Source organism: Dipteris shenzhenensis, chromosome 13 (assembly GCF_047967505.1).
Source record: "Dipteris shenzhenensis isolate YYH24624 ecotype China chromosome 13, Dip_SZ_1.0, whole genome shotgun sequence".
NCBI classification, from domain to species: Eukaryota; Viridiplantae; Streptophyta; class Polypodiopsida; order Gleicheniales; family Dipteridaceae; genus Dipteris; species Dipteris shenzhenensis.
The window spans coordinates 48,683,295-48,699,179 of NC_141608.1; the positions used below are offsets into that span (position 1 = coordinate 48,683,295).

At 47.1% G+C, this 15,885-nt stretch overlaps 1 protein-coding gene across 1 annotated transcript in view; it reads left to right on the forward strand.

Annotated features, from left to right (window-relative positions):
• The window catches only part of MSH5 (MUTS-homolog 5), a 498,728-nt gene that overhangs the window by 144,741 nt on the left and 338,102 nt on the right, over positions 1–15,885 (forward strand). The window contains exon 16 of the mRNA XM_087383476.1: positions 6,151–6,195. Within this exon, the coding sequence (XP_087239602.1) occupies positions 6,151–6,195 (45 nt within the window). The remainder of the gene's footprint in view (positions 1–6,150; positions 6,196–15,885) is intronic.

The window sequence follows — 15,885 nt, forward strand, 5'->3', positions numbered from 1 at the left end:
TGCCCTTTGGGGGAGAGGATCTGGAGCCTTCACTCTCTTTGAGTCAGAGCCAGGAGACCACGGTTTCTTCATGCAGCGTCGCCAGAAACGGAGTCCCACAGAGGCCAGCATCATGGAGCCACAGGATTTGCTTTTGGTACCTGTACCAGCTCAAGATTCCCTGCCTACTTCAGATGCAGGGTGAGCCTGGGAGATCATTTCCAGCATTACCCTATGCGGATATGGTGTTCGCGATGTTCTTTTGTCCTTGGGGGCCATTTATGCTCGGAGGCTGACACTCTCGCTTCCATTTGGGCGGAGTTTATCTTCACTCTCAGGAGTTAGTGGGAGCGGTGTACAGGCACCTCGTTGGCAGCTCGTGGGAGACTTATATCCTTCATGAGGACATGGGGCTGCTCCTTGTTTTTTCATTTGACCCCTTTTGGGATGTCGTGGCATTTTAGTCCACCACCATGGCTTTTTTGCCACATTGTTGAGGCTAGGGATAGAGTACTTTCTGTCCCACTTGTTGTATGATTTGTTTTGAATAGAATATATCACTCTTTATTTTAAGAGAGAAAGCTTGGGAGAGGTACTTGCTGAAAGAGGACTTTTGGAACTGCAAGCTGCTAGAATGGAGCTCCTTCATGGATTCCTCTTGGGAGATTCTGGCTAGCATTTCGCATATCTGGAGAGCCAGATGCATAGAGGCCCTAGACATTTCCCAGTCCACCCCTCTCATACTTTGGCGAGTATTTGAACATATACTATACATACTTTGATGGCCACTCGGATGAGCATACAAGGAATCTTCTAGAGTGGTTTCTGCTCGGAGGGCTACATTCCTTAGGGAATGGAGGGGCTCCCCTTTCTTCTCGAAGTCCCCTATGGGGTTGCAGTGGCATTTTCAGCGTCAGCCTTGGATTTTTGCTACCTCATTTTGAGGGGGAGTTTTTGGCCATTTTTGAGGTCTTATTTCATGCTATGCATGATGTATTTCTGCTTTGAGCTTGCTCTTGCAGGTTTTGGTCATACTTAATAGAAGCCTTTTTCATGGAAATAAATAATGATGGAACTCTTTCAGGAATATCTTGAAGCTGCAAAGACCCTGTTCTGGAGCAAAAACGGACCCTGTTTTGGAGCTGCAAAGCCCAGGTTTGGAGCTCAAAGACCCTGTTCTGGAGCAAAAACGGACGCTGTTTTGGAGCAAAAAAAATCGATTTTCAAGGGCACCTTTACTGGCCACCCACAATGAGACGACCATTTGGAGCTGTTTTGGTGCAAAAACGAAGGCCTGTTTTGGAGCAAAAACTTTGCAGTTGTTCTAGGCAAAAATACAGCAGAGGAATGCGATTTGAAAGGCAGCTTTACTGGCCACAATAAGAGGACGATTTGGAGCAGTTTGCAGGCACTTGGAGCAGCTTGACAAGTGGGCAGCAAATTGCGATTTGACACTGCTAGAGCCGGGAGCAGAAAATGCGAATAAACAGCATGCAGTTCCTAGAGTGGGTGAGGGATGGAGGTGGACAAGGAGGGAGACTAGGAGGCTGAGAGGAAGGCAGGATGAAGGGAAGGCAAGCTAGGTGGGAAGGGAGGCTAGGTGGGAAGGGAGACTAGGAGGCTGAGAGGAAGGCAGGCTGAAGGGAAGGCAAGCTAGGTGGGAAGGGAGGGAGGGAGCATGATGGGGATCAGGCTGTTCGAGTCATTTTTTTGACGCCTTTCTCATTGCAAAACATGCTGATTTCTTTGTCTCTATATTCTCCTTCTTTGTGACTTTTAAGGATTCCTTTCTTGCTCAAAAGATGCTGGGAGATAGCTGCAAATGATGGCAAACATTCGATGATAAACCTGAGGCGGACTGAGGAATCTGATGAAGAGTGAAGTCACTTGTATGTTCTCATAGGGTCAAAGAGTAAAGAGAAGTGTTTGAAAAAGATCTTCCTGGAACCAAGAGCCAAGGGGCTAGCCCTGGAGAGTCAAAAGTCACCTAAAAGAAATCTCATCCCAATGATCAAACATCAGAAAGGTAGGGGGTGATGTCAAGAGGTATGAAAGCAAACATGGTCAGTGGATGGCATAGTCACATGGGGACATGGTCAACAGGAGAACATATCACCCAAGCACATGGCCATGCACCAAGGGTGTTCATGTCACACAATCGACCTCTACCAACCTCTACTAGACTAATAGATGGCACAGATGCTTCATCCAGCAGTGCCTTGTGAGATATAGGGTGTCTGCAAGCCGTGCACATGGAGTAGCTACAACGCACCGACTTGGCAGAAGCTGGCCATTGTAGAAGACATGAAGAGACTCAACGGCGGGATGCTAAGGATGAGGGGGCAGCCAATAGGAGAGAGAGAGAGAGAGAGAGAGAGAGAGAGAGAGAGAGGGGATGCCCTGCCAGGAAGGCGAGGATGAAGAGGGGAGATGAGGGGGATGGGGTATCATGCAATATTGTACGGGGATTGAGAGTGAGAAGGAGAGAGGCTAGAGCTACGAGCTTGCCTGTTGTATTGTTATGGTGTATTGCTACCGTGGATGAATGATCTTTGATCTCTGCGTCAAAGAGATTGGTGTACGAGGATCCCCTTTCATTCTATGTTATGTACTTTGCTCGCATTATGCTCTTGTGTACTACTTTCTCTGTTATGTCATCAGTGTTGTTCCTTTTTGTCTCCTTTCCGGGTTTGTTCTTCCTGTTCAGATTCACAGCACTTAGCACTCTATAGCATGCACGATCCTTCGATGTAGTGTTGTGTCATAGGTTCATGCATCACACAGTGTAGTGTAGTCGACATAGGGTTGTGTCACAAGTCCACGCATCACCCACTTCATGCTTCTCACATCAGTGGCCTTAGGCCTCTGGTAACACCTCCAGAAGTGAACAGACCTCTTGTTCAGACAGTTGGCTTTTGCCAATAAAAGAGGGGATCGTGGCCGTATGTTGAAGGACCTGCTCTCTTGGTCCCCCATTGCAGATTCATGGGTTATTGGAGGTGACTTCAACATGGTTGATTTGCCCTCAAATAAGAAAGGGGGTAGAGAGGGTGGATTCACTCCTTGGATAGAGCAGCCTACGATGCCTTCCTTCAGTTCACTGGTAAAGATGCATGGTTTGATGATGCCTTTCACACTCAGCTACCACAGGCACTCCTGTTTTTGTGGTTGAACACGATGCCAAAAATTCCTATCCATGCACGGATTGTTAGATTTTATGTTGATGATTGGGCTCTCGATAGTGGTGGGTCAGTATGCATTTCCATTGAGGTATCCACTTTAGATCACTTTCCGGTGGTATTGATGATTTCGAAGCCTCATTTGAGAGAACGCTTTGCTAGTCTTAGGATTCCAGATGCCTTTTATGCAAAGGACCTCACGGAGGCAGCCTTGTAGATTTGGGTTTCTCACGTGCAGGGTGGAGCGCAGTCCCTTGCACATTGGCTGAAGCCCTCTTTTCATACATTCTTGCATCTGATGGTCCCACTCCATCTCTTCTGCATGGCTGACTGAAATAATGAGAGAATCCATCCATTGCTGCTGGTAAGTGAGGAAGGGAGGGAGGGGCTAAGAAAGAGAGAGGTTGACAGAGGGAGGGTTTGAGAGAGGAGGCGTGAGGGGAGGGGCTGAGAGGAGAGGAGGTAAGGGGAGAGGGAGATGGAGTGGTGTAATGGCAAGAAGCGGAGGATGGGGGGGGTGAGGAGAGTGGTGAAGGGACAGGCAGTACCGGCGGAGAGGCAAGCAACTAGGAAAGGCAACGGGAGAGGAGAGGAGGTAAGGGGAGAGAGTGTGAGAAAGGGCAGGTAGCAGACGTGGAACAACAAGAAGCAGAGAAGGGGAGTGGGTGAGGAGAGTGGTGAAGGTGAAGGCAGCAGCGGCAGAGAGGTAAGCAACTGGGAAGGGTAGTGAGAGATGAGAGAAGGGGAGGGGGGAGGCAGCAGGAGTGGAGAGGGCGATAGTTCTAGGGGAGGGCAGCTTGTGAGGAGAGAGGAGCGGGGGGGAGAGGGGCAGGAAGAGGCAGCAAGGGGGGAAACAAGGAGGCATGGGGAGTATTGGCATTCAGTTTGCTCAGGTTGAATGGGGTATTATGATGAGTCGTAGTCCAAGTACATTGGACACTTCCTACAGAGATTTCAATTTGTGGATTGCAAATCAGTTTGCATACCTATTAAGCCTGGTTTCCATTACCCCATGGATGATCCTATTGAGTCATTTGATGCCACTCCCTATGAAAAAGCTGTTGGATGCCTTATATATTTGTGTCACAGCTAGCCTCCTTTCTATCACCTTTCACTCTTGGTTTTGATCCTGCAGTTGGGTCACGTCTGTTTTTATCCGACTGCCTGTACTTCCTCAGGTGTACCATTGGCACCTTGCCACTATTGGAGCTCCTTTGGAGTGGTCACAAAGATCCTGCCCCCTTCCAAGCCTACCTTCCTCTTCAACAGAGGCGGTTAAGGTCGATGGGGTTAGGGTCATTGTCTCTTACCCTAACATCATGGATGACCACATCATGTGTCAACGATTAGATGGATCCTTTTTCCGCCAAAGGATAGAGATTGCGGGCAGACAGGATCAATGCAGGACATGCAAGACCCACGGGCACTTTGCTAGAGACTACCAAAGGAGAAAAAAAGACCCAATAAGTCTTTGGGTGCGGCTCCTCCTCGTACCACTCCCTCGACACCCCTTGTTCATCCTGTAGCGTGTGCTACCAGACAGCTATCTCCTCCGGCACGTCCAGGACTGTCCTCGCGTTCTCCACCTGCCGTCCCCCGTTGGGTTGCGGTTAGGATTGTCACTCCACCAACATAGAAGGACACCTCTCATAACCCGAGGTCTTCTTTGATTGTAGGTAGGATACATTCTTATTTTTGTTGCGACTGAGGCTGCCGTTGCTAGAGATACCTCAATCCCAACTACGGTTAGGACGAGTGATGGCACTTATGCAAACACGCGGACTCTTGGTCCTCTACCCCCGAGCAGCCACCAGCCTCTACTGCACTTCGTACTTCTTCCATTGATAAAGGCAAGGAGGTTTCCTCTCCTTCTCCTTCCTTGAGTGCAGGGATTCTCCTATGTCAGGCTTGGTACATGGGAACTCATTTTTTGTTTCGGCGAATTTGGTAGAGATTGAGGAGGAATTTTTGCCCTCCACATTTGGAGATGTTCTTGGATTTCTTATCGAAAGAGCAACGCCCTCCGTCATTCGCAGAGGGTGGGGCTTCTTTCCCCCGTGGATCTCGATCCACTTGACAGATTTGGGAAGAGGTCTCCTTCTCAGGAGACGTTCATTTCTGCCTCCAGGTTGGGTAAGGTTTCCATTCTACCTTTTCCCGCCAATGAGGATTGTATCTTGGAACATACAAGGCCTTGGTGGCATGCCACATTGCCGCGGTCAAGACTGATTCATAACTAGCTTCATCTAGGTGTTACTGGGGGCACTATTGCCATTCTCTTTATTCAGGAACACAAATTGGATGCCAGGGATTGTGCCAAGTCAAGTAAGATGCTTTTAGGCTACACCTTTTGGTCACCTGCGGTTGGCACTAGGGGTGGTACATGCATTTCAATTTCTGCATGTTTTCTCCCCTTGGTTGTTGGACATAAAGACATTATCCCCTCCAGAGCTCAATGGATCATGCTTTTGATTGAGGGACATAAGGTTGGTTTTCTAAACCTATACACTCGCAACAAGAGGGGATCATGTCCTTACATGGAAGGAGCTGCTCTCTTGGGACCCCATTGCAGATTCATGGGTCATTGGAGGTGATTTAAATCTGGTGGAGTTGCCTTCAGATAAGAAAGGGGGTAGAGAAGGGGTATTCACTCGTAACCTCCATAGGAGTCGTCTTAGGAGAATAGTTTCAAATGTATTAGTATAGTAGAAAGGGTTATGATTTAGGCCAGTTTCAGTACATGAAGCTATAATCTCTTATGCCCATTGACTTGGATCAAAATATAAATGCAACTAACAATTTGAAGTTCAAGCAACACGTGTTTCCATCATGGTAATGGAGATGTTCTACAATATCTTTAAAGATTCATGGCTTAATATACTATCTTTATTGTTGATGCAATCATAGCATGCATCTTTCATTAGTTGTTATTGTTTTTGTGAATGATTGTAAGAATATTACATTTTCCTCACAATGTTGTGTTCTAATGTAGGTGCTCTCAATACGTGTGGAAGAATTGATTTCTTTAAATGACATGGTGAGCTCGCTAGGGTTGTGTCAAGAATTATCCCCTTGAATGATCTATTGGAAGATTCTTTGGCTAGACATTTATGTGTTTGGAATCTAGGCTCAATCTCAAACATGTTGTTTGAAAAAAATCATGTTTGTTCAGCTCATAAATGCAGCCCAGGACTTGATATATCAGAATTTACAGAAAACTTGTATGGCATGCATTTTGGTATATGGTCTGTATATGCTAAATTATTGGCACGTTAAATATATACCTCTTGTACTTTATTTGCATGTTTTCCTCACAAGGGATGGGAGGTGTGGGGAAAAGGGCATAATATATATTCTTTGCTAGTGTTTATGTGATGATAGATGGTGGAGAGATCCTTGCCCATTACTTGTCACGGGTCATGCATGGCATCTCTGGATTTATGGTGGATGCTCCGTCGAACATCTTCCATGGGGCTCGAGTGGACTGATGCAGCTGCTCCCTACTGGAATGCTACACGAGGCCAGCTCCAAAGTACAGAGTATATCCACCCAGAGAGTATATTGGGAGTCTTTTGGTGTCGCTTTGCTCCTACAGACCAACTGTTGGAGGTGACTTAGAGTTCATACTCGGAAGCGACAGATTTCCATGTTCTTCAAACTCTGCCAGCCCGATGGATCCTGGTCAACACCTCAACTCATGGCAAAAACATACTTTTGGAGCAGATTCCAGATGCTCGAGATGCCATTCACACTTGGACATTCAACACTATATTTGGGGATGCAGATAGACCCACAGGATCTGGCAGAGCATCACACACTTGCTCGGTAGGATGATGAGAGGCACCATCTAGATTGAGGATCTGTGGCTTGGCTCGTACAGTCCAGCCCACAGATCTTCTATGAGGGAGAAAATTCAGACAGGCCTTTTCTCATAGCCAAGGGACCCCCCAGCTAATCAGTTTAGATGCAATGCCGCCCTCCTTGCGTAGGCATCAGCCTGTCCCGCATAGACTCGGGTTGGGAGGTCATTGCTAGTCTCACCGCATGGCACATGTGGAGATCCAGATGCACATGATTTTGGATGAGACCAGCACCTTTGCCTTCTAGTCACTGGCAGCGATTGGACAGGATATCATACATACCCTCACGGTCACTTGGAGCAGAGTCCAAGGTTCCTCACATGCAGCAGTGGCCAAGGGCCTTCGTGAGAAAGTGGGACCATGGGTTATTCTTCACATCCATAGCCATAGGGCTTTCATGGTAGTTCCACTCTCTCAATTGGTTATGCCAGACTCACTTCGTGTCTACTTGATGTATTTGAGGGTTTCGTAGGATTTTATCCTAATGTCATGTATTTTGGTCTTATTTAATAGAAGTTCATTTCCTGGGAACAAAATAAAAGCAGGAAAAATTCGGAATCACCCACATTACCAGATAAGAAATTTTGCAATAGCTGTGCAATAACCACAAGAAGTGTCGCCCAACAAAATCTCACAAAATGCACCCTCTACGGATCACTTTGCCATGGTTTTCCAATATGGTCTCATACGAGCAAGATTATATATTTTAATATCTTAAGCACAAAAATAATAATGGAAATAGTTTTCATAACAAAAGAGAGGCCCATGAGATTAGCTTGCGTCTCAACAGAGATCATGCATAAACTCACTTTTTTTTTTTCGTTTGTGAAATTCATGCATAAACTCATAAAACAGCCCTCAATGTAGACAGCTAGTATAGCCCTAGAATACTTGTACTAGTTGTCATTTTTGCCCTAGCACCTCGTGCACAATCACATGATCTATTTTTTCTTTTTCTTTTTTGATGAAAAGGTTTAATTATGTATGAAAATAGCCCCAAGATCAATGCTCATGGCAAAGCTTATCATGCATAGCATGGATAACAAAATACCCTGAGTGGGTAAATGACCTGCTCATCTAGAAGAGCTAGCAAAGCACCAAGGTTGAGGCTGGAAATGCCACCTCAAACTCGTGGTGCACTCTGAGGAAAAAGGGGACCCACTCCTTTTATTTATCCTCATGATTTCATGATGTTGTATTTCCGCTCAGAGCTTGCTCTAGTGAGTTTCTTTCTTACTTAATAGAAGTCTCTTTTTTGCAAAAAAAAAATAATAATAATTTTCAGAAATCAAAACTCTTGCCTCTCAAGCATTGCGACCCGCATGCTCTCCTTTGGCCAGGTCAGATTATTCATCCAGAAAACATAATTAGACATTTGGGTTGTCCAATTGGCTGGAAAATCAGAATATTCAACAAAATTCAGGACAAATTAGAATATTGGAAGATCTCCACTTGGCCTTTGCATGTTCGGCTTCGAATTGTCCAGTCCATAGTTTTATCTTATGTCCAGTTTTACCTGCCTTTATTACATTGGCATCTCGAGATCTCTCTTCTTTTATGTCTCAAGCCATGGACATTTTTTGGAAAACTAAGCTTCATAAAAAAGCTTTGAGGTTGCTCAAAATGGACATGCTTTGCTCTCCAAGAATGCATGGAGGTTTGAATATTCTAAACATCAAATTTCATGTGTTGGCTAGAAAGATCACTACGCTCAAGGTTTTTTTTCAGCAAGAGCAGCCATGGTCTATTATGTTGGCATTTTTGTGTGGCAAAATGCGCACAAATGCTTATGGGCATTGGCTAGTTGATCCATCGGAAGTAGTACTTGGCAAGTTTCAAGGTAAAATACATGGTTGTCCATTTTCTACTGCCTTGATTCAGGATTGGAAGCAGGTGCTCTCTCGCATCAAATGGTCTCCCCCTCCTGCTTCTATAGCTTCATCGCTTCAAATGGAAAGCCTTCACTAGAGTGCTGTTTTTTACTCTCCTCTTGCTGTACAGCAACCAATCAGAGCTTACAATCTCATGAAGTTGGGCATCCGGTTCATTGATGATGTGGTAGATACTCAGGGGCATATTCTCTCTTTTTTGGCAGCATGTCAACAATACAATCTTGGGATGCATCATAGACCCATATGCAAAGTTATTGCAGATCTCATACTCCCTTTGATTCCGATTCCAACATTGGAAGTAAGAGACAGGCTTCAAGATTGGCATCTTCAGTCTTCAAGTCCAAGATTATCTTCTCAGCCTTTGCATCTATTGACTTCCATACAGGCTTATTGATTGATTTTACCTCCTCCATGGATTGCTCATCATGCAAATTCTCTTTGGCATCTGAATAAGTCTTTAACTTGGTGGAAAGGAAAATTGAAATTGATATGGAAGTTGAAAATGCCATTAAAGCAGAGACTCTTTTTCTGGAGATGTATTGTTGGTTTTTTTCTAGTGGGAGTGAAATTGGCTCAAAGAAGAATTGCCTCTCCTCTTTGTCCAAGATGTCATCATACTCCTGAGGGTATTCAGCACTTATTGTGGTTTTGTTCATATTCCAGAGACCTTGTGGACAAGATCTCCTATTTTTTCTCTCTCAGATTTCCAGCACACAGGTTCTCAAGGTTTTTATGGATGTTTGGCAGATTATCAGCTTCTTTGTCACAGTATTCTCTTTTCTTTCAGTGGATCAGATACTGGGCATTATGGACCCTCTGGCTACAGCAAAATCATGCATTTTTGAATTCATCTCTTCAGCACCCTTATGAGTTCTTCCGGGCCTCATTGCGGCAGTCCTTATATGATGCCTTGCATGAAGGAGATTTGGATGTTTCTTGCATTCAGCTTTTCTTTTACTGTTTCTGATGGATAGGGCATTGGCTCTTTTCTCGAGCACTGTCCTGTTTTAAAATGGATGTTTCATAATATAATGTTCTTAGTTTCACACAAAAAAAAAAGTGTGTGTGTGCGCGCTTTTCTTCGGGGTAAAGAAAGAATCATCAGCATAAGCTTGAGCAACCATGCTGCGATTAGCATCCAATTCCAAGCCATGAAGTGATCCTGTAGCCACAGGATGATCAATATATTGCAGCATAGGATGAGTAGCAATGGCATACAGTAAAGCACTGAGAGGGCATCCATGGCGGACCGAACAATGAAGAGTCCACTCATCAGAGATGAATGCAAGCCGCATTGCTATCTCTGTAAATAACCTACTGCATTTTTTGTCCAACCTTTGTGGCAACAAATTACTTCTATGCTTTCGCGTTTTGTTCCAATTCCTCCTTTGGAACTTCAGGTTCGGCTGGAAGATTGGACTTTGAGTTTTCCAGGGTCCTCTTCTCGTCCTTTGAGGCTTATCTCAGATTACTGTGCTTGCATTGTATAAAATCCTTTTGCCTCAACCTTGGGTTTCAGAGAGAGGTGATTCTGTTTGGCGAATGCATCGCCCAGCCAAGTAGTGGAGGAAAAGATTACAGCAACTTTGAGCCTATAAAGTGCCGCTTCGGCAACACGTTTTCTTTTGGCAAGTTCTTTTGGGAGTGTTTCCATTTGGACAGCTACTGGCTCATCGACACATTGCTTCTGCACTTTGTCACAGATGTTCTACTTCTTCGGAGACTGTGCTTCACTTGTTTTGGCATTGTTCGTGCTCTCATGAGTTTTTTGATCTGCTTCGACAGCGCCTGCGATTGAGATTCCCATCTATTCCGTTTGGGAAGTTCTTCTAGCTATTTGGGTTTCATCCATCCAGATTGGAGTTTCATCTTTTCTTCATTTGGGTTCGCTACTGGGCACTATGGACTTTATGGACATATAGGACTTTGTAAAGTCTTTGGTGATCCTACTTTCTCTCTGTTTGGCTTTTTCAGGCACTCTCTGTAGCAATATTTCTTTGATTGCTTGCAAACCCGCTACATAGATCATGAGGTCTTTTTGGCATATACTGAAATTTTCAGTTGATGTAATTGTAGCACCTTGTTTTGAGGTTGCTACTCATGTAATATAATCAATCAAAGATTTCACCCAAAAAAAAAAAGTGTGCGCTTTTCTTTGTTTGGGTTCGCTATTGGGCACTATGGACTTTATGTACAGACCGCAATTGTAAAGTCTCTAGTGATCCCAATTCTTTTGTTTGCTTTCTTTAAGCGTTCTTTGCAACAATCTTTCTTTGATTGCTTGCATACTCGCCGAATAGATCAGGATGTATATTTGGCTTATACTCAGATCTTCAGTTGATGTATTTTCTAGCGCCTCTTTTCTTTTTTTTAAAGAGACTTCTATTAAGTAAGAGAAAAGACCTGCGAGAGCAAGCTCCAAGCAGAATACATCGTGAAAATATGACGATAAATAAACTCCCTCAAAATGAGGTGAAAAACAACCAAGGCTAAGGCTAGGAGCATAGAGGTTGAGGAAACCAACCTTACGTCCGTCAATCAGAAGTAAAACCCACTGGGCCCTGGAGGGGGTTATGGTACCGTGTCCAATGACTAGAGGGAGAATAGAATCTGAAACTGAAATGCATGTACCTCCTCTGGTTCCCAAGGCAGGAAGCCAAAAAGTTCAGCCTGAGAGCAGCTTACCTGACTTGGAGCAATCTCTGACATCCAGTTTGTGTTCCTGAAGAAAAAGAATGTCCAGGGAACCACCTGAAACACCTGGATGGAGCTGATTCCTGATCAGCTGTCTGCGACGGCGATGAGGGATGCCGCCCAATCCCTGTATATTCCAACTGGCTATCCTCATCGGCGGGAGGAAGTGGGTTGGAATACCTTACCCGACCTGGTGGCGGAAAAAGAAACCTCTACCGGAGCAGACCTCCTGCCATACACACGAGGTCCAAGGGGAGGAAAGTCCACAGGTGAGAGAGAGAATGATCTCTCAAGAGGGATGCTGATAACTGGCTGTCCAAAAGTAGAGGGTACAAAATCATCATCTGGGAGGCTAGAGAGGTCCTCCCAAGCGGAAAATGAGTTCCGCTGAGCCAGTCCTAGCGAGGGGGTACGAAGGATTCCTACCGAAGCAGGAAGAGAATGTAAGACCCCCTTCCCTCTGTCCAAAGAGGGAGGCACCTGTACTGGATCCTGATCAAATCCTGATCAAAAAGTGGTGCGGACGAGGTGCCAACAACCTAGGCTGTTGAGGAAGGTACAGCCTGATCCAAGGGTGGAGTCGAACAAGGCTCCTGAACACTAGTCTCCTCCCGAGGCTCCAAGGGGGTAGCCTCCAAAGAGGTGGAGGTGTGAACTAAATTTAGTAGAGGGCCTAACCGCGACCGGAACCCACCGTGGGCCAGAGGTGGTGCGGGGTGCAGAAGGGACTCGAGTAGCCCTAGGAGGGGGGGGAGCCCGTGTCTGTGGAGCGGTAGGTCCTGCTCCTGCTCTCGGTTGTAAGCTAGTACGAGCTGGTTGCTTTCTAGGCCTTTTTTTCTTCTTTGGGCAATCTCTGGCGAAGTGCCCCGAGGATCTGCAAATCCTGCACTGGTCCTGCCGACCTGCAACCTCAAATCTCTGGCGGAAGAAAGACCCATCGGGTCGCGGTAGCATGATGTGGTCATCTGAAATATTGGGGTCCTGGACAATGACCCTAACCCTGGGTAGCCCATCCATCCTGACCGCCTCAGCAGCCGAAGAGGGCTCGCCAAGGAGAGGGGGGATCTCTGCTACCACACCAAACCTCTCGCCAATAACTGAAAGAAGCCGGTGATAAACTGAGGGAAGACCAGGGAACCTGATGAAAACAGAAACTCCCTGCTTGTCCTCTTCAACTGGGTCGAATCCCAGTTGAAAAGGAAACAAAAAAATCCTCCTGTAGCCTAGAAGTAGAAACCCGGCCTGTAGAAGGTCTCTCGTGAGGTCCGGGGAATCTAGGCACACCTGAAAGAAACCCCGTCCCAACAAACGAACATCCTTGAGGTGGGGGGCGAGGTCCTGAGGAAGTGCCGCCAGCATCCAATCTCTAGCTTGTGACCTGGAGGGGTGTGAGCCATGAATGCGTGCGAAGAGAGTCGTGGAACACTCATGCTCCAAATCCTTTTGCAACTGGTGCAGCTCGTCTTTTGAAAAAGTGACAGTTCTCGCGGCCGGTGTGAGCGGAGATGGATTGACTGAATGGGAACCCATTTGCAATCGAGATGTGTCGGCCGATTCAAACACAAAAAATAAAAAAACTCCGTCCGCTTTCCTAAAACCCAGGAGACCCCTATAAGAGAATAGGGGTACTCCAGATGAAGGAGTGGGTGAAGGAAGAAGGGAGAGAGAAGAAGAAGCCAAGGAGGAGGTAGCAAGGAGGAGGAGGGGAGAGGAGGGGAGGATAGAGGAGAGGAGGAGAGGGGGAGGAGAGGAGTAGAGGAGAGGGGAAGGAGGAGAGGAGGAGAGGAAGGGAGGAGAGGGGAGGAGAAGGGGCTTGGAGAGGGGGGGGGGGAGCAAGGAAGAGCAAGGGGGGAGAGGAGGGGACGGGGGGGGACGTGCAGGCAGCACCATGGAGGAGTAGGCTGCAGCAGGGGGGGGGGGGAGGGAGCAGCAGCAGGCGCGGGGGGGGGAGCAGACTGCAGCACAGGGGGGGGAGGCTGCAGCAGGTAGGAGGGAGGGGCAGCACGCAGGGGAGAGGGCAGCGCGGGGGAAAGGAGGGGGCAGCGAGGAGGGAGCAGGAGGAGCAGCAGGAGGAGCGGGGAGAGGAGCAGCAGCAGGGAGGAGGAGCAGCAGGAGGGAAGGGAGGGGGCAGCGAGGAGGGGAGCAGGAGGAGCAGCAGGAGAAGCGGGGAGAGGAGGAGCAGCAGGAGGAGCAGGGAGAGGAGGGCAGCAGGAGGGGAGCAAGAGGAGCGGGGAGCAGCAGTGGTCGCTGAGTCTGCATCTAGATATTGGGGCGAGGATGATTTGGATGGGGGTAGCCAAGGTTTTCAGTCACTTTGTGCACTCCCCATTCTTTATGACATGGGGCTCAGTGGCTTGGCTTTCTCTTACTAGGCCTCCGGTCTTTTATGAGAGACATGACTCTTCTTGGGCCATTTTGATTCCACGTCATCAGGTTGAGTCCTGTTTTTTGGATGTGGTACCACACCTTCCTTTTGCAGCTGTACATGCCTCTGTGGATACCTCTTGGGAGATACTAGCGACCATAGCAGTCTGGCATATCTGGAGAGCCATATGCACAAAGGCATTGGAGGGAACTCAGGTTCATCCCTCACACACATTGGCTAGTATCTTGACATACACCATACATACTTTAATGGCCGTATGGACGGGTATGCAGGGAGACTCCTATGTAGTTGGGTGGGCATCTCTCCTTCACAACAGTTTGCTCCGGTGTTGGAAAGCATCAGAAGAAAGCTCCTTTTCTGGAGCTCAGCCAAACTTGACTTGGCCTCCAGGGTGGTGGTGGTTAACCAGGTTCTTCTAGCCACAGCATGATTTGTATGCTCTTGTTGGTGCCACTCTAGGGATTGTATCACTCAGCTTAAGACGCCTGTACGAAACTTTTTATGGAGTGGTCTAGATGGCACAACTGATGTTACAGCCAGGGTGGCTTGGGAGACGTTGATTCTTCCTACAAGAGAAGGGGTTTGAATATCATCGACCCAGATCTACAGTGCAGAGTTTTACTATGCAAGTTCGTTGTGAGAGGACTTATGCCAGGGCAAGAGCCTTGGAAGGATTTTTTGATGAGATGCATACAGTCTCGCACGCCCACTTCAGGAGAGGATTGGACACACAGTACTAGATGGGTTTTCACCACAGCCCACCTCAGGTCTCCCTCTTCCCCTCTTATGGTTGCTATCCTGAAAGCATGGGCCAGCTTCATAAGTACTCTTCGCAGGATTCCCCCATCCACCCGTGAAGAGATTGAAAGGCAGCCTATCATGTGGAATGACAGGATTTTGGATGAGCTTGGCAGACCACTTGGAGCTTCTCCTTACATGCAGTGGCCAAGATGGGAGAGGGGCCCTGCATCTACAGTGGGAGCATGGAAAGCCTTTATGAAGCTTCCTGCAGACCGCCGACAAGCCTAGATGGTTCTTAATCTCAGAGGGAGTACAGGGAGAGTCCAACAGATTGTTGCAGCCTTACCCTTGGATTGGGTGGACACAGATGACATGCCTATTACTCGCTCCACCTGGATGGGGGTATTTTCCAGATTGGGAGATCCTTTACAAGTGATTGCTTTTCTTGACACACATGAGGATGCCTTAGTTTTTTATGTTTCTTCGGGGGGGAAGCTGTCCAGATCCACAGACGATATCTTGTTGGAGGTACTGTTTCAGCCAGTCAGGATAGTGGGCTTCATGGAGCATGGCACTCTTTCATAGTGGTACTTGGATCCTGACCCGCTCCTCGGCCTTGGCTCATGGAGGCTGTGGCTCTGTGGAGGTGTCCCAATTAAGTTTTTGTAGTGGGACCCTGGGGAATGGGAATGGATAGATGAAGAACACCGAGAGAAGGGCATCCCCTTCTTTCGTTACACGGTCAGTAATGCCAGGAAATTCCAGCTCAGCTATAGGGGTTGGAGGCCCACCAGAGCTCATCATTGGGAGAACTTTCAGATTCTTGCTGACTTGCATAAATTTTTTTGGTAGAGACTCTGGAAATCCCACCGGAATAGAAAAATCACTCTCTTCTTTTGGCTTTCTATTCATGGTGGGATAGCAGTAAACCATTGGAGATCCAGGTTCAGAGCTGACCCTTCTTGCCCTTGCTGCCTTTCTGCTTTGGAGACAATACAGCACTGCCTTTGGGATTGCAGACAGGCGAGAATCATTTGGAAGGGGATTGCAAGACTTTTCAGCACTTTTGTTCGCCTACCTTTCTATATGACCTAGGGATCAGTGGCTTGGCTTATACCCCATAAAAGGTGAAAATCAGGGCCTCTACCTTGTAC